The 17,386-nt window shown below is 61.8% G+C and overlaps 5 protein-coding genes across 5 annotated transcripts; 2 read left to right on the top strand and 3 right to left on the bottom strand.

Moving 5' to 3' along the window:
* CHLRE_12g539076v5 (uncharacterized protein) lies at positions 1 to 1,132 on the bottom strand. Its single transcript, XM_043068703.1, has one exon. The coding sequence runs from the start codon at positions 687 to 689 to the stop codon at positions 330 to 332; it is 360 nt and encodes a 119-aa protein (XP_042918798.1). The 5' UTR covers positions 690 to 1,132; the 3' UTR covers positions 1 to 329.
* Positions 1,133 to 1,692: 560 nt separating this feature from the next.
* Positions 1,693 to 7,898, top strand: CHLRE_12g539050v5 (uncharacterized protein). The gene is made up of 11 exons (XM_043068702.1): positions 1,693 to 2,307; positions 2,475 to 2,626; positions 2,834 to 2,989; positions 3,169 to 3,297; positions 3,538 to 3,642; positions 3,743 to 3,883; positions 4,028 to 4,136; positions 4,225 to 4,629; positions 4,788 to 4,978; positions 5,105 to 7,447; positions 7,543 to 7,898. Exons 1-11 carry the CDS (start codon positions 2,265 to 2,267, stop codon positions 7,768 to 7,770), a joined length of 4,002 nt encoding a protein of 1,333 aa, XP_042918797.1. The 5' UTR covers positions 1,693 to 2,264; the 3' UTR covers positions 7,771 to 7,898.
* A 45-nt stretch (positions 7,899 to 7,943) lies between these two features.
* CHLRE_12g539000v5 (uncharacterized protein) lies at positions 7,944 to 11,922 on the bottom strand. The gene is made up of 10 exons (XM_001692911.2): positions 11,562 to 11,922; positions 11,346 to 11,418; positions 11,046 to 11,122; positions 10,700 to 10,841; positions 10,281 to 10,429; positions 10,028 to 10,117; positions 9,375 to 9,602; positions 9,071 to 9,198; positions 8,794 to 8,920; positions 7,944 to 8,619 (listed from the first exon to the last, which is right to left on the bottom strand). Exons 1-10 carry the CDS (start codon positions 11,688 to 11,690, stop codon positions 8,431 to 8,433), a joined length of 1,332 nt encoding a protein of 443 aa, XP_001692963.1. The 5' UTR covers positions 11,691 to 11,922; the 3' UTR covers positions 7,944 to 8,430.
* A 205-nt stretch (positions 11,923 to 12,127) lies between these two features.
* CHLRE_12g538950v5 (uncharacterized protein) lies at positions 12,128 to 14,152 on the bottom strand. The gene is made up of 4 exons (XM_001692912.2): positions 13,820 to 14,152; positions 13,460 to 13,511; positions 13,235 to 13,354; positions 12,128 to 13,014 (listed from the first exon to the last, which is right to left on the bottom strand). Exons 1-4 carry the CDS (start codon positions 13,964 to 13,966, stop codon positions 12,950 to 12,952), a joined length of 384 nt encoding a protein of 127 aa, XP_001692964.2. The 5' UTR covers positions 13,967 to 14,152; the 3' UTR covers positions 12,128 to 12,949.
* Positions 14,153 to 14,243: 91 nt separating this feature from the next.
* CHLRE_12g538900v5 (uncharacterized protein) lies at positions 14,244 to 17,344 on the top strand. Its single transcript, XM_043068701.1, has 8 exons — positions 14,244 to 14,434; positions 14,729 to 14,902; positions 15,093 to 15,230; positions 15,347 to 15,435; positions 15,628 to 15,822; positions 16,065 to 16,281; positions 16,396 to 16,584; positions 16,742 to 17,344. The coding sequence occupies exons 1-8, from the start codon at positions 14,381 to 14,383 to the stop codon at positions 16,841 to 16,843; spliced, it is 1,158 nt and encodes a 385-aa protein (XP_042918796.1). The 5' UTR covers positions 14,244 to 14,380; the 3' UTR covers positions 16,844 to 17,344.
* Positions 17,345 to 17,386: the final 42 nt, after the last annotated feature.

Raw genomic sequence — 17,386 nt, 5'->3', positions numbered from 1 at the left:
CTTCGTTTAGTTGACGAAAGAGGCTGCCGCCGCTTCGTTCACCCCCAAAATTTTTCCGGGGGCTCCGCCCCCGATGTCGACACCGACACGACACGCCCACTCCTCCCCTGCTTCCCGCCGACCCAATCTCACTCTCCCGCCAGGGGAACCCCTGTCTCCCGCCGTCAATACCCATAGATACAGCCCTATACAGCCCTTTGAGCCTTCTTACCATATGCCACGCAGGTTTCGGCCGAAATCCCAAAAATGACCATTGTAAAGCATAAAGCCAGCAGGCAACAAACCAAACAGCAATAAGCCTTACCCTACACCGTGCCATGCTATGCTCGTCAGCAAAGACCGCAATCCAGACACCGGCAGGTTTCATCTTGCGCGCCGGCGCCGCTTCTCTGGCCGGTCAGGTGGCGCCGCGCTCTCTTCCTCCACGTGGCCTTGCCTGCCCCCTCTGCTACACACATGCACGCCGCTACTGGTGGGCCCAGGCCCTGCGACGCCGCCGCCGCCACCAGGCCCTGCACCGCCGCCGCAGTTGCCAGCCGCTGTGTCGCCGCGGCCATCGCCAGCCCCTGCGCCGCCGCCGCCGCCGCCGCTGCGAGGCCCTGCGCCGCCGCCGCCGCCGTAGGTCCTGCGCCGCCACCATCGCCGCCACCACGGTGCACGGCCGAAGGCCGCGCTCTACCAAGCAGCATCTCCATTAGCACGTGCCGAAGTTCGTCACTGAGTTGGCGTCGCGGCCCTCGTGGGGACGAGGGGTTAACTCTGAACCAATCCCGTCAGGAAACAGTCGCGATGAAAGGAGAAGCTGCAGCCGCATATGCGAGCTACTGTACGTCACCACAGGTTGTCAGGCGAGCTTGGGCAGTGCAGCGGCAGGCGGAAGCAGCAGTCCGGAGCAGCTCCGAAGTTATGTCAGCAGTGCGTGCGAGCCGCGCGCGGATCCCAGGGACGGGTGTGCGATGGGACAGTGTAAAGGCAGGTTGGCGTAGTCCCCTGCATCGCTGCTTAGGCCCCCCCTGCGTCGCGACTTCACGCCTGCCGAGCATCATGAAAATGATGGCGCGTACCGGTATGCGGTGGCTGGCTTTGCAGGGTGAGTGTTGAAGGGTTTGGGGACCAGGCGCGCGAACTACATAAGCCCACAAGCCCAGAACACGGTTATGGATACGAATATAAGCGCCCATGTTATGGCATGCATGTCGGCACAGCCGCGCAGGGCTCCGAAACCGGGCGCGCGGAGTTCCGAGACCGGTCGGCGGCATGCGGTGTAACACCCCTGGTTTGGGTTGCCCTCCACTCAGCCGTACAATTCGGCCTGCCTCTTCCGGCTTGCCGCGCCCTGTTGTTGCCCCTGTTTGCCATACTGTCGCCCGACCACTCTTTGCTTTGTTGCACTCTGTTTGATTTTCTCCGCGGTGCCCTTCAACGTCCTCATCCGTGGACGCTGGTCGCCTGCCTGTAGGTACGCTGCGCCTCTGCTTCACGCGTGTGGCGTAACTGGCGTTGCGGTGTGTGTATGTCTGGCGCTATTGCCTGGACTGCCGCCCAGAGCGCAAGGAATGCGCACCAGCGAACTGCCAGCCTGTCAGCAAGTCAGCGATGTCTCCTTACAGTAGCTCCGGCGTCATACCTACGGCGCACTCTTGCCCTGACGTTGCAAATTGATTGGGAATACGCTGCTCACTACGGGACCACGCCAACCTGCCCCTTACCCTGTCCCATCGCACCCCGATTGGCCATGAGCCCCGATATCTGGCGCCCTGCAGGGGCTGGCAGATGCATGGCTGAACCGGTAAAACGCGACGAGCAGAAGGGTTTGGCCAGCAGTCTAGAAGCTTCAGCACAGCCGTGACTAAAGCACCAATCGACGCACAGCGACCGGGCGCGGGCAAGTCGTGTCTAGTGCACGAAAACGGATGAACGTAAATGGATGCGACGTTGCCGCTGTGATGTTGATGCTGTTTGTGGAATAACGCAGGAGTATAAGCAGAGCATCAGGAGCTCAAAGTCAATACTTCAAGACCGCTATTTGCATCCAAAGTGCGTGAATGCGGGATGGGGCAAGGCAATTGTGTTTTGACACAGGTCTGTAGGTCCCTCGCCATCATTGTAGACTGTCTGCGTGACTACATTTGCATTACTTGCGTTTGTCAATATTTAGATAACGGAAGCTAGTCAAGCGACTGCACGATGCTGCCTTCTCGCGTGTTCGTGTTGACAGTAAAAGACAGAGGTCCTAAGAGAGTCAAATGAGAACATAATTCGCAATGAAGAAGGGCCGGGCTGGCGCTGGGGCAAAGGCGCGAAGAGGTAAACAGCGCATTGCTTCTTCCAACTTGGTTGACAGCTGGGCCTACTCGCAATCTGGTTGGCGCGTGTAGCCTGAGCATAATAAAAGCGAGGTCGTTGCGTTTGCCTTCCACCCATCAGCTGCCTCCGACCTTTCTTGACCTTCACCCTCGCGGGTGCCCCTGCAGCCCCGGCCGCGCGCAAGGCAGACGAGGCCGTGCAATGGTTCCAGCGCGAGGGGTTTGACCCTGCGGAGTACATTGGGCAGTTGCGCAGCGAAAAGGACCTAGACCAGGCCCGCAACGAGCTCACACAGCTCCATGATTTCTGCAGGAAAGAGGTGGGGCTGGGCACTTTTGGCTGGGGACCGTTCAGGCGGGCTTAGGAATTCGCCACTCCAGACCCGGCGGGCCAGCGGTAGCTTCCTGACACGCATGGTATCATGCATTCATGCACCACTGCACCATCTCTGGGCATACCTCTTAGGGCAAACAGCTGCCTGTCAAACCAGGACCCATTGCGCCCTGACTACACCATACACATACAGATCCAAAAGGTGGTGCACGACCACCACAAGGACTTCCTGGAGGCCAGCCGCGACATTAGCGATGTGGAGGGGCTGGTGGATGAGCTGCGCAACTACGTCTCGGGCGGCGCCACGGTTGTGGCCAACCTGCTGGACCTGCCGCAGCTGCCGCAACAGGTGGGGATTTGGGCCCTAGCCGTGGCTGCGTTTTGAGGTTTGAGTGGAGCACCGGGATGTTGTTGGCTGTGAACAAGCGAGGTAGCGGACATGCCGCAAACGCGAACTCCCGGCCCAGGGCTAGTGTGTGGGAGTTGCGGGGGCTGCTTGCCCCTGAGCGCCGCGCCCTGCTGATACAGGCGGCCGCGGCGTCGGCGCTGCTGCCCGCCACCAACATCGTGCCGGACCCCTCCGGCACGCCGCAGCAGCAGCCTTCCGTGTGGGCTTCCATCCTGGCGTTGCAGACGGACCTGCTGCAGGACCTGCAGGTGGGCATCGCATGCGCACGTCTGCTGCTGGCTTCAGGGGTCATGTAGGGTTGGATGGTGACGTGGAACCGAGTAATGCAGCGGGAGGAGTGGCTGGGAAGGAGTCCGGGAATACGACATGATGGTATTGGCATTTTCGACAGTGCACATGGTGAGGCGCGACTAGGTGTACAGCGCGAGTACTGTTCCCACACGTAGCTAATGCTTTTACTTGACATGTCTGATCCCCCCTTCTGGCAGGTGGCAGTGGCAGAGCAGGACTTCGCCACCGCACGTGCGCTACTGGCTGCGGGGCGCGACATGATTGCTGTGGTGGACCGGGACTCCGCGCAGCTGTCCGCACAGGTGGGTGCCCCGCTCCTGCAGGCTGCGTGCTTTGCACCTTGCACCTTCATAACAACCTGTTTGACGCCATGCGTGTGCGTCCCGGCTTGACCGCGGGCAGGCTGGCGGCGACGGCATCTCGGCGTGGCGCTACAACTTTGAGGGCACGCTGGCGGCCCAGAAGGCGGCGCTGATCGAGGAGCTGCAGCGGCAGCTCAGCCGCACCAACAACAGTACAATGGAGAGGCGCACGGCGGCGCAGGTGCGGGCGGGGGGCGGGAGGCCGTTGGGGGTCCATGGCATGTGATTGAACGAGGGTCGAACGTGCCAGCTGTTGCTCCTCCTTACTATGGCCTCCCTATGGACGTGTTGTGATGTACGTTGGGTCACGCCGCCACTGCCGCAGACGCTGGGGCTGTTAGTGGGGCCGGGCCAAGCCACGCAGGCGCTGCTGCGCTGTCATACTTTGCGCGTGCGCGCGGCGCAGCAGCATTTGCTGACGCAACACTCGGCAGGTTCGTCAGTAGTGGTTTAGCTACTCAAGCTTGTGTAGCATGTCTCTGTCCCGTAGATTCTGTGACCTTGTAACGCCCCTCTATGCAGCCGGCGGCGACCCGGATGGCGTGGAGTACGCGGGCGGGTTGGCGCAGACCACCTTCCTCGCCATCGGTGCGGCAGCGGAGGACGTGCGCGCCGTGTTCCCTGGACCCCCAACCGCCCTGCTGCCAAACGGAACCACCAGCGCAGCCGCGGCAGCCGCAGGCGGTGGCGCGGCCGCCGCGCTGCCCACGGTGGCGGCCCTGGTGGTGCAGTGGGCGTCTGAAGAGGCGCGCAACTGCGCGGCGCTGCTTCGGCGCCACGCGCTGACGCCTTTCCTGGCTACCGGCACGGCGGTGGGGGCGCTGCTGTGTGTGGGGCTGGCGCTGGTGTTCTGTGCGGCGCTGGAGGGCAGCCACGGCTTGGCGTTAAGGGTGACCTTCCAAGCCGAGCTGTGGGCGCTGATGGAAGGTAAGGGGTTAAGGCGGTGACGTGAGGTCGGATGGGATGGGGAGCAGGACTGGCAGACAGCTTTGCAGATTCTGCTGCGGGTGCGTGTTCATGCACGAATTCGTTCTGATGCCGCTGCTGACTGACATCTGACTCCGTGCTCACTCCTGTGGCTACAGCCATTGTCCGGCGGCACCTGCACCGGGTCCGCGAGGAAGCAGCCACGGCCACGTCTTTGGACGCAACCAATGCGGCGCTGCAGGCATACGCAGGAGGGGGCGGCGTGGCTGCGACCACCGCAGCGGCGGCCAGGCTGCCGGACGCCGCAACGAACGGCAACTCGCATCCACCAGGCCATCCGCCAACTGGGGTGAGCGTTGCGCAGCCTCTCGCGCGGGCTCATGCTGCAAGCCGCGAATTGTGCAGGGTCGACCGCCGTTGTCGCACCTCACTTACACTTGCTCCCTGCCACACACTCTTGCCGTGCGTTCCGCAGCAGCAGCACGGTGCAGGCGCTGCCGCAGGCCCCGCCTCGTGGGGCTCGGCTCCCTCATTTGCGGTGGCAGCCCGGCTCAAGGGCCTGAGCGCCATGCTGCCTGAGCTGCGGGCGCTGGCAGAGGGCCTGGCACCGCTGGGCACCACCGCGGCGGTGGCGGTGCTGCGGCAGGGCGTGGTGGCGGCCTTCACCGCCGTGTGCGAGCAGGTGCTGGCGTCCGTGAAGCGCATGCTGGGCAGTGGTAGCGGCAGCAATGCGGCTGCCGCTGGGGGTGCTGCGGCAGCAGGCGCTGGGGGTGCGGCAGGTGGCGCCGCGGCGGGCGCGGGGGCGGTGATGGCGGCGCTGGCAGGTCCTGCGGCCGGCCGGGAGGGCGCGCGTCTGGCCGCCTACATGCTCAACGTGGAGCAGCAGCTCCGCACGTTCGCGGAGGCAGACGTGCAGGTGGCGCTGGCACCACTGGCGAGCGTCGTGGGCCCCGTCGCGCCGCCGGAGCTGCTGCTTCCGAGCCTGTACCCGCTGGCGGAGCTGCGCGGCACCCTGCCGCCGCCGGCAGCGGAAGAGGCCGGAATGGCTCTGGACGCGCCTGCCGATGGCGCGGGCTCGGCTCCAAACGTGCTAGAGCAGCACTCGTCAGGAGTGCTGGATCGCATTCGGGCGGAGCTGGAAGCAGAGACAGAGCGGCGCGAGCGGGAGCGGGAGGCAAGGCGGCAACGGGAGGCTCAGGAGCAGGAGCAGCTCGTGGCTCGACAGGCGCAGGCTCGGCAACAGCAGGCTGACGCGCGGCAGCAGCTGGCGGAAGGAAAGCGGCAAGAGGACACCCGGGCGGTGGCCGCTGCTGCATCCGCAGCAGCAGGGGTGGCCTCAGCGGCAGGCGCAGTCACAGGCCAAGCTGCGCCCACCGGAGCGAACGGCGCAGGGACTGCGAAAGCAAGCAAAGCGCTGGCACTGGATCTGGAGGCAGAGGCCGCAAGGTCACGGCGACCGGCGATTGACGTGGATGAGACCGCGGCGAGTACCGCCTTGCAAGCCGCAGCGCCGCAGCGGCCCCGCAGGGTGCCGGAAGGCACGGTGGCTGTCAGGTTCAAGGACGAGGAGCGTGAGGCGCCGGAGCCAGCCGCGCAGTACAGCGGCAGGAGCAAAGACGCTGAGGCAGCCGCCCTGGAACAGGAGGATCCGGCAGCAGTACGCCGTAGACGGTGGCCAGCCCTGGCTGCTGAGGAGGATGAGGCAATGGAATTGGTGGCGGCTGGTAGCTCTGAAGCGGAGGAGCGCACGCGCAGCAAGTCGCGTGGGCGCTCGCGGTTTCCGGGTGCCCGGGAAGGTGCCGCAGTGGGATGGGAGCCAGAGCCTGCTGTGCAACCGGCTGCGTCACGGCGGCCACAGCAGGTGGAGGTAGCTGAGCCAGCGCCAGCGCCGCGACACCGTGCGCAGGTCGCACAGCCGGAGTCGGAAAACGACTGGGCTGCCCCATCGGCCGCGGGCAGGCGTGAGCGACGCGAGCGGGAGCGGTTTCAAGACCGCAACGAGGAGGAGGCTGGTGGCTATGCAGAGGACTGGGGCGCAGGCGCTCGGCGGCGGCCAGCAGAGGCTGCATCCGCGGCAGCAGTGGACACACATGCCCGCAGCCGGTCCCGCATGCGAGCGGAGGTGCAGCCCGAACCTGAGCCCAATGCGGCACTGCGCGTCGGCCGCAGCCGGCAGGCACACGCCGAGGAGGAGCCGGCGCCAGATGACGCGGCACGCAGCCGGTCGGTGCGGCGTGAGCGTCAGGCAGAGGCAGTGGCAGAGGATGACCAGCCCAATGACAGCGCCAGTATACGCAGGGGAACTTCAGCAGCACGGCGTAGCGTGCCTGCTGCTGCGGAAGTGGAGCTGGCTGCGCCGCGGCAACGGCGCCCGCCGCGTCTGGAGCCAGAAGAGGAGGCTGCAGCACCGTTGGCACGTCCCGCGCCTGCGGCAGACCCTGGCAGCCGCGTACGTGCGTCCGCAGCCCCGGAGTCACCAGTTGTGGCTGAGCGCAGCAGAGTTAAGCCTGGTCCCGCGGCAGAGTCGGGGGCTGCAGCTCCTGTCAAGAAGCCCAACCGCTTCGGTGTTGCGCTGAGCGATGACGACGATTTGCCGGTGCCACGACCGCGGCGCGCACGACAAGTGTCGGCTGCACCGACGTCAGCAGCTGCAGCAGAAGACGATAGTGCCGCCACTACCAATCGCTCACCGGATTCTCATCCTGCGCCTGTGCCCAGCGCGGGCGCCCGTGCTGCCGCTGCTACTACACCTGCTGCGGCGGGATCAACAGCTGTGGCGGAGGCACCGGCCGCAGAGCGCCGTCGGCGTCCGCTGCCGGTAAGACTTGCAGGCACTTGCACTCCATTCGGTAGTCGCTATTGCTCATGCAGAGCGTAACGAATCCTCTTACTCCATTCTTCCCACAATTGCAGCGCCCGCCGTCAGACAGCGACGAGGACTTGCCTGCTGGGGGCATGGCCCGGGTAGCCAGGCCAGCTGCAGCAGCGGAGGCAGGCAGCGGTAGGCGCCCTGAGGCAAGTGCGGCACCAACAGCTGACGGGGCCGCGGCAGGAGAGCCTGTGGCCAAGGGCATGACAGCAAAGGAGCGGCTGGCAGCGCGAATGGCGGCTCGGATGGCGGCTGCAGGTGGAGGATTGTAAATTTTGCGGAGGCCGGAGGGACGTCCACGGGAGTACCAAGCACAGGGGCACCCCTGGCCAAGCACTATTGATTGGACACATCACACATGGATTGTTGCGACATGCGAGCGGTATAAGACCGCTGTATTAAGCGGCTACCTCAAGGTTAACACGCATGCGCACGTGAAAGGTGGTGCATTATCATCTTACAGAGTGTGATGAAATGAGCCACATACAGTGTCCGTAAATCCGTTTGTGTCGTCTAAACGGTACGGTACGCCATTCGTCTGTCCGTCCAATACACGTCAACGCAATACCAGAGCCTACTCGGCACATTGCAGCCATGCTCCTGAGCTTGTCCACGTCACTAGCGGCGGCGGCTATCCGCCCCACAGCATTTCGTTGAAAGCAGCATATACTCGTCAGCTAGAAGCCCCCTGGTCCACAGTCGCGCACAATCGCACAGCAAGCATCCCGCAAACCTCCCGCCCACATCAAAACATCGCCAACGCATTGTGCCTCACGCCTTTCCTCCGACGGCCGTACCAAACCGCCTCAGGACGCCATAGCCACATACGATACAACGTACACACAAAACGCACTATTCGAGCATCAGTAACCCTCACACGTGCACCAGGCAGCGCCTTCAACCTGAACCGCGGTAACCAAGCTGGGCGCCGTTCACAACTCCTGCACGTACTGCTTGGCCCCGGTGTAGTAGGCCTCCTCGCCCTTGACCTTTTTGGCGTTGCGCGCCTCGAAAGCCGCGCGCTTGTCCACGATGCGGTGGATAATGTTGCGCGCCGACACGTCGCTGGGGCTGGGCAGCTCCGTGAACAGGCCCATGCGGCGAGGCACCTCGTACCGCTCCTGCGTATTAAAGTTGTGTACGCAAGAGGCTTGCCAGTGATCGAGACATGGCGCACAAACCACGCAGTGATGCAGGCAACCACCGCGACCCGCGTCGGGGCCTGACGAGTACAAACAAAGGCCATGCACCCATGCCCTGCCAGCTGCGCCCGGTTGCCCCATACCCCTACTCACCTCCTCCACTGGCCCCAGCATACTGGTCTCCGACATGGAGCCGCGCACCACCACGCTGATGTTGAAGGTCGTCATCAGGTCCTCCGTGATTACGCACGGGCTGCCGATCACCACCTCGTCCACATACCTACGATGCATGGCGCCACGCGCATACTGCTTTTCAGGGCATCTGCGTCATGCAGCTCACACGATTCTTACGCTAGCCCCATGCGAAGCTTGTGGACTCAACGCATCATGTTGCAGCTCCAAGCCAGAATTTGATCTTCAATCGACTCACTTGCAGGACAGCACCGACAGGCTGCGCTCGTGCAGGTTCATGATGGGCAGGTGCGGCCCGCGGCGCGCCTGCACGTCCTCGTCCGTGTGCAGCCCCACCAGCAGGAAGTCACCCTGGGCCTTGGCGGCCTGCGGAGATTGGTCAAGGAAGGTGCCGCGCATCGGGGAAGCAGTGGGTCAGGTTGCGACGGGGCTGCACAGAGGCCGAGGGTGCAAACTCCCAGTTTCCGACAGGGAAGTCTGAAAATCGCACTAGAGAGGACGCAAGAGGCGCACTTGACCAGAACTACCATTCACTAAATCACCTGCAGGATCTTGACGTGCCCAGGGTGAAAGCAGTCGAAGGCGCCGTCGATATACACGATGCGCGCCCCCTCCGGTGCCACGCGGCCGTTGGAGAACTGCACCAGGCGCCGGCTGGTGGGCAGGAACTTGGACAGCGTGGTGCGCGTGGAGGCGTCGCTGGTGGAGGCCTCAGCGTTGGACTCCTCGCGCGGCGTGCCCATGCTGAACGACTTGGCCAGCGGGTGCGGCTACGGGTGGTGGGGGTGGTGATGAACACGCGGGTTAGGCATAAGTATGTTGCTTGCGATGGGAGACGCGGCGGAGCGACAGGTGACTCTTAAGTGCGCTAATTCAATTTAAGAATGCGACATTACAAGAAGGGACAGTCCGGCCAAGCAAGGGTGCCCAGCACCAGGTCAGGAGGGAACCATCTCCGGCCCGAAGGGAAACCGCCCTCCCCCCAGCTAGCGGCCGACCTTCACCACACTGTGCATTGTATCCGCACAAAGCGTGTCTCAGCTGCTACACCGTCAAAAGTCGAAGCAAAGCCAATTTATGGCGGGCACCCCATCCTAATAAGTCCCCAGAAGCTTGCGTCCTGATCCTCTATCTCAACTGTCCTGTCATCACAGCACACGGGCAGCAAAGCAGACGCCCATATACATGCGCACACCTCATCTGCGTTGATGAAGTGGTTGACGCGGCTGCAGGTGAGCATGCGGCCCACGATGTCAGTGGTGCTGACGCCCTCCGTCCGCTTGACCTGTGGGTATCCCATGCCACGTGCGTCCAGTACTTTTGGATTCGACCAGACCGCATGTCTTCAAACTACGTAAGGCGCGCCCCAGTATCATCCCTGGCCGATAGAACCTGCCAGCCAATTCCGCGCCCCTGACACAATTCCATAAATGGCCTCCGCGACCTACCATCTTGAAGCGCCCCAGCTTCTTCGCGTGTGCGTACGCGTCCGAGCCATCCGGCAGCAAGCAGGGGTCGTCACCGTGGATGATGTAATCTATCCGGTGCTTGGTGAACAGCTCGTTCACAAATTCCGGGTTCAGATCGTAGGGAACGCCTACAAGAATCGCAACGCCAAAGATTGAATCGAGTCAAGCCAGGGGAACGTGAGCGTAACACCAGACGGCAGGTGCCGTACCCAGTCCAGCAGCCTCGATCCTTCTTAGGCACCGCTGTCCCCCTCCCTCGAGTCCATTTGGAGCGTGTCCTTCACTGCCACAACCGCTCTCAGGCAGCCTCGTCAATGCCACTGTGCAGAGGCAGGTGCTTGTGGTGCCTCAGCACACGCTCCACTCCGCCCACGCCCCAAACAATGGCAGCCACGCACCAGTGAGGATCTCGTCCACCCACTTGACAGCCTCCACCAGCGTGTGCCGCTCCTCCTCGTTCATGACGGGCGGGCCCTTGCAGCGCATAATCTCCGCGTCGTTGATCAGCCCCACCACCAGCTCATCGCCCACCGCCTTAGCCTGGCAATAGCACGGGCAAGGAGGCACATGGCACGGCATAGCAACCACGCGCGCGGTTCATCGTGTGGCTAGGCTGGAGGCGTTGCATTGGTCTGTACCGTGTCTGGCACCGGCTGGAAAACGGGGCTGAGCAGGCACCACACTCGTATATGTGTTGGACCCAAGCGGTCCCTCGAGTTGCTGTTTGGGTGATATGGCGCTCACCTGGCGTAGTGCATTCGCGTGGCCGTAGTGCATCATGTCGAAGCAGCCGTCAAGGTACACGCGGACGGGGCGGCGCTCTGTGGCACAAAACGCAACGTGGCAGACCGTGTCAATCTAGGGCAAGAAAGCAAGGGTACATGCCCGTCAACTTGAGAGGAGTGATGCACACAGCGTACGTACATACAGAGACAGCATGACAAGCGCTTTGCAGGTTGGGTCGCGAGGCCCCAACTGCACCGTTGTGGGGGCGCCCTCTGCCAACACGCGCAGCAACCCGCCACTTCCGCATTTTTCACTCACTTCGCCGGCTCTTGGAGTGGTTGGCTAGAGCGTTCGCAAGCCACCCGCTGATGGTCCCCGGCCGGTATTGGTACTGGGAGGGCCACACAGTTGCACACAGTCAGAGGCGATGCTGCCAGGCCCGACAAGCGCGGGAACATAGCATCTCGACGCCGACGGGACTCCGGCACGCCCGACGACAATAATGATTGACTGGTGACAGAGATGATGGCTTACCTGAATCGGAACATACAGCTCCGCTGCCTTGGCAGCTTTCCATGACAGCAGGCTGACGCCCAGGCCGACGACTCCAGCAGCGCAAGTCCACAGCAATGGATTTTGCTTGACCGAATCGAGTAAGACCATTTGGCTGCCGATCTGAGTTCAGCGCAGGGGCGCCGGACTCGAACGTGAACGTGGACTGTCTCCGCGGAGCTGAACCCCTTCACTATGAAGAAAGTATCGCCTGCTTGATGTGTCAATCTAAGGTGCTTTCCCGCTGCCAACAAAAGCAAGTTAGACACTGATGTCGGAGTGGGTGTTAGAACTGTTCGCACTGATTTGCTGATACGATTACTTGGCAACTCAGACCTGGAAGTCAGTTCCTAGATGACCCATGCGCCCTGTGCTTTGCGCATTGTGACCGATAATACACATGCACCGCTGCGCCAACCCGACCAACATGTACGCCCCCCCGCCCGCCCCCCGCCACCCCTGCTTCATTCCCATTATCCCCTGCAATGCCACACCAGCGCCTCCTAGGCAGGACCCAGAGCTCACTCATGGCGAAACGTCATCCAAGCAAGCACGCTGTCATTTAGTCCTCAACTTTGTTGCGTGGGCTTCGCCATCGCCACTCCAGCACGGAACCCATTGAAAGTCCTCTTAGGCCGCTGGACCGCCGCTGCGGAGCTACATGCACAGCCCGTACCAGTACCTAGGTCGCTGGTTGTGCTCAAGCCATATCAACGGCGCTTTGCTCCTGTCCTCACAGACGGCGTTCAAATGACCTTAGCCCAGGGGCTGCCCTGCCTCTGCCTCATCCGGTGCACACATGTCGTGCCAATGTGCCATAGGGATATGGGCTCCACTATAAACTGCACAGCTTCGACGACCCTCCCACCATTGTGACATATCCCTGCAGCGGGGAAGCAGAGCATGCGCCTAGAAGGAATCCCACCGCAGCCTCTCATCCTTGCATCTACCCAGCATTGTCGCATATGCCGTTGAAACATGCATACAGTTTGTCATTCATCAGTTGGAGAGGGAGGCCCTACGCTCCTATTGCGTAAGCCCACGTCATATCGGGCCCCATCCACCCAACGCTGACGCCGGATATCAGTATCACGACCACGTAGCCACCTAGTGTTCATGTCCGCGTCACACTGAGTCCTGTTCAGTCCCAAACTCTCAACCAACCGTTATGCATGTACTTGATCTGCAATTCCTGCTTGACCTCCGTCCCCTTTGTGGTTGTGTTTCCGCCACGTGGATACCTCCATACTCTCGCGCTGTAATACCCCCAGTCAGTGCAAAAGCAGCGGTGGCGGAGCACCGTGGCCAACGGAAGATGCGCCCCAGCCAGTGCTGTAATTTGGTTTGCTCCATCCACATACTACAAACGCTCATTCGTCCTTTGTCAGGTTGACCGGCTCTGCCAAAACATACTTGGGTAGCTCGTACTTGGCGCCTGTTCAAATGCATGAACGGGCACCGCTCCTCAACCTCATGCATAAAGAATGGGCAGACTAGTGATCGTGGCGCCACTCAGACGCCGGACAGCACGATGAGAGCATCCTGCACCAGCGCGCAACAAGGGCATGGGCTTCCAGTGCGAGCACACTGCAACTACCACCCTTCACCCCCGTCAAGGAACGAGTGCACGCCCCGGCGCTCAGGGCTCCCCTTACCGCGCTCGTCGTAGCAGATGGTCATGTCCGGAGCCGCCACGATGATCCCAGCACTTTCGATGATTAGCTTGCAAGTTTCCTGGTCAGCCTCGCACGCTGCCTTCAGGGCGTCCCAGATAACTGCGCCGTATTCAGGAATGGACGAGGCAAGGTGATTTGCTGCCTGTCTTTTTGAGCTGAGTACATACAGCAGGTGCATATGGGACACCGAGAGCCAGGGCGTACCTCTGTCACCTCCGTAGTACGGCTGGGTGTCCCAGAACTCCTCGCGCTTCTTCTGCAATTCGCAACGGTGCGGATCGAAAGTTGCAAGCCATGAGCGTGACAAGACGCGCTGTGCCAGTACGAACGGCGAACCACGCGTACGACATGGTCCGGTGGGCCCAGACAGCTTCATTCGCCCACCCTCAGCCAAACCCGTAAAGGCGCCCCCAGCCGTTTTCCTGGCTAGCTATGTTGGAGACCCCAAGAGAATCTGGGCAGGGTTGAGGCCGGGCGGGCCGAGAGGTCGCCGCGCACGCCGCGCCGACTAGGCAGGTCCAAGAGCTCGTCTTGAGGCGAAACGTTTCGCAAATGAGCACGCACCTTCAGCTGCGACGCGGTCATAGGCTCCTGTGTTTTCCACTTTGGCCGCATGTACTGTTTCGTGGGCTTGTTTGGTCCACCGGCGACCCCATCGAAGGTGGCCCGGTCCTCCTCGGCCGCTGCCGCGGAGCTAGATGCGCAGCCCATACCTAGATCGCCAGGTCGCTAGTCTATCACTTAGCCATAGGAACAGGCTTTACGCGCTTTCGCGAACAGTCAAAGAGAGAAGGTCTTCCCCCGCTTAAACAGCACGGTTGTGCGGTGTTTTGATATGCTACGGCGCGAGTGAACGAGCAGACCAACATACTAGGCCAGGCAGATTAGAAGCGAATGTACCATTGCATCACAAGGCGAAATGAAAACCCAATCATCATGAAGCCGTGCCCTCCTGTCGCAAACTAGCCAGACGTGCACACAACTGGGACACAAGCAACATTTATGCACACTCTGCGGTTTGTCACGCGTGACCCGACGGCACGTACAGTAGACATCAAAACTCATCGCACGCCGTTCTTCACTGTGAATGCCGCTAGGTGCTAGCATTCCAATCTACAGTCTTGAATGCCGCTTGGCAGCGCCTTCCAGGAGCTGATAGGCGCTGCGGCACAGCTGAAGGTTGGTGGCACACGAGGGGAGGGGGAGCAAGACACGCGTAGGGTGGTCCGGGGCCTGAATGTGGTATTGTATTCCTGACGGGCCTGAATACCCGGCCACCGTGTACCGCACGAATTTCAGTCGGCATTTCCTGGTGCTGCACTTCATACGGACCTGGCAACCCGGCCATTTTGCCGCGCGTTTTGCCGTGCATGGCTAGCTCCAGCGCTTACCCAACGCGTCTGCCACGCGACTGGTAATATCTTCTCACCATAGCAGTCTTAACCGAGACACCCTGCTTGGCCCTGCCTGCAGACAGCACTCATTAAGCAGCGACCTGGTCGGCAGGAATGGGAGAACGCGCCGCCGTTCATGCGCTGCACTGCGGCGCCAATAGACAGTGTCCTTCGTGCTCGGGAAGGAGGCTTCAGCATCCAGCACAGCACGGCTCTCCAGCTAAAGGAGGAGGGTAATGACCTCGTCAACAAGGTCAGTACTACAGCAATCACGAACAGTACGGGTTGGGCCTTGGGGCTGGGCGGGTACCTGATGTGCCGTATGTAGATGCCAGTGTGCATGCGGCTGGCACCAGCTGTCATCTGTCCAGTACGATATGGCCCTCTCCTCCCGCGGTTAGGACAGCGACCCTGAAATCAAATCGTATTTGGACCTGAATCAGGATCCGGAGGCGGCACTGGAGCGGTACGCGCAAGCGATGTCGGTGTTTCTATGGTTCGACAGAGGCCCGGACCGCGCCGCAGAGGACATCCCGCTGGTGTGCGCCGCTGACACTCTGCCAGAGGCGGAGAGGGAGCAGGTGCGCGGGCACGGAAGCATATATCTTCCATGTTTTGACTTGGCGCAGCAGTAGCGCCCATATTTATATGCCCACTGGTGTGCCTCTGACGTAGATCCGGTGTCATTCCCTCACAGGCGCACCACCTGCTGGCTGTCAACTTCTGCAATGCCGCGGCGTGCCTGCTGAGTCTCAACATGGCGGCGGACGCCGCATACGCATGCACGTAGGTTGAAAGGTCGACAGGTCGTGCATGTGTGTGGCAATGCCTTTGTTGCACATGAAGGCTGCCAAGTTCAAGGGTGCCATGCCGTCCCAGGCGCTGAAGTGCGCGTGTGCTCTGCCAAGTGACACGCGTGGTCACCCGCATTGCAACACCTGTACCGCGCCTGCTGGGGCCGTCCCTTTTCGTCCTCAGCCAGGCGCTGCGCTACGACCCGTACAGCGTCAAGGCGCTGTACCGCCGCGCGCTGGCGCACCGCTCCGCCGACACCAGCGCGGGGCTGGAGGCGGCGGTGGCGGACCTGGCAGCGGCCAACCAGCTGGAGCCCGCCAACAACCAAGTGCGGCTGGCGCTGCAGGCGGTGCAGCACGAGCTGCGCGAGCTGCGGCGGTGCGTGTGGGGAAGGAGAGGGTGTAGTGTGGTGGGTTGGGATGTGGCAAGGGTATGCTCTGTGGCAGCAACTGGGGTAGGTGACATACTGACATGCGTGTGCAGGCACAGGCCAGCTACAGCACAGGAATGCGGGCGCAGAGGCCTGGCGGAGTCTTCCCCTACCTGGATTGTGCGTAGCCGCCTCCGTGAATCTGCCTTTGCCCTAGCATGTGGCATTCCCGACCCGGCAACCCCCGCAGTACGGAGCGAGGCCTGTACGGCAACATGTTCAACAAGGGTGGGCTGTACGATAACGACAAGGCCACTGAGCAGCTGGCGGCAGCAGCAGCGGCGGCGGCGGCAGCAGGAGCAGCTGGGGAGCCAGGGGCCTCGGATGGGGAGGAGGGGCTGAGCAGCAGTGGCCGCGACCCCGAGGACCTCACCTTCGACGCATTGCAGGGGCCTGGGAACCGCAAGGTGCGATGTCAAGAGTGCAGGCCTTGCGGTATATCAGCCGCAACGTGCCTCAACTAGCACCTAGCGCCTGTCTCCGTCCGCATTGGGAATGACAATTGCCGATGCTCCTCACAGGCACAAACAAAAGAGGCGGAAGTGGTGTTGCGGCGCATGCAGCGGAGCCTGGCTGCTGCGCGGAACCGCAAGATGGCGCAGCGGCTAGACGCAGCCCGAGCCCCAAACGCAGGCCGCTTTCCCTGGTGGGCGGTGCCGTGGTGGGCGTACGCCCTTATCGCGCTCCACCTTGTGTACAGGGTCATCAAGGTGCGTTTGCGAGTATGCGCGACTTGGGATGCGGCTGCTGGCTGTGAGTGCTGCGGGGACAGAGAATTCACGTCCAGGTTACCGGTATACCAGGACTAGGTCAGGGCACGAACCGCCAGCTGTATGTGAAACGACGCGTCCGGATGCTGCGATGCAGATATGGCGAATACCACTTCCGGCGGGCACCAACGGCGCAAGCCCAGGACATCCGCTATCACAGCAGGAGCCATTGACAACACCAGCGCACGGGGAGCTTTGACCAGGGGAGGTGCCTCCCATGGCGTTGCCCATGTAGCCTTATTACCGTGCCGTACTCGTGTAGATGTCGGAAGTGGTCAGTTTCGGAAGTGGTCAGCGATAATATAGCTATGCCCTGAGTAGTAATGTCCTCGGAACGCTTGCGGGCTCAGAGCACTCTGGTAGCCTGTTGCACTTGGACTGCAAGTATTTTATGTAGATTAGACTGTACAGGTTTCTGCCTATAGGTGTAGCCCAGGGGCACCACTGGAGGAGCCTAGTAGACTGGCAGGACGCGTCAGGACGTGTCCCATCATGGGCCCTAGTGAGTAGTGATGATGTCCCCAAGTGGCTCAGCCGCCAAACGCGGGAGGCGTATAGCTGCAGAAGTATGTACGCCGACGCCACGTGCATGGAATTCGTCCGGAACCGTTAGTAATCGTAATTTGGAAGGCGGTTCAGGAGGATCCAGGTGGTCAGACCCCGCTCGCCTCCCGATTAAGTGCTGCAACCCTCCTGGCTGCAACCCTCTGCTGCCAGTCTGTGACCGGCTGTCTGCTCACTA

The sequence above is a fragment of the Chlamydomonas reinhardtii genome, chromosome 12 (assembly GCF_000002595.2).
Source record: "Chlamydomonas reinhardtii strain CC-503 cw92 mt+ chromosome 12, whole genome shotgun sequence".
Taxonomy (NCBI): domain Eukaryota; kingdom Viridiplantae; phylum Chlorophyta; class Chlorophyceae; order Chlamydomonadales; family Chlamydomonadaceae; genus Chlamydomonas; species Chlamydomonas reinhardtii.
This window is presented reverse-complemented; position numbering and strand designations above follow the sequence as displayed.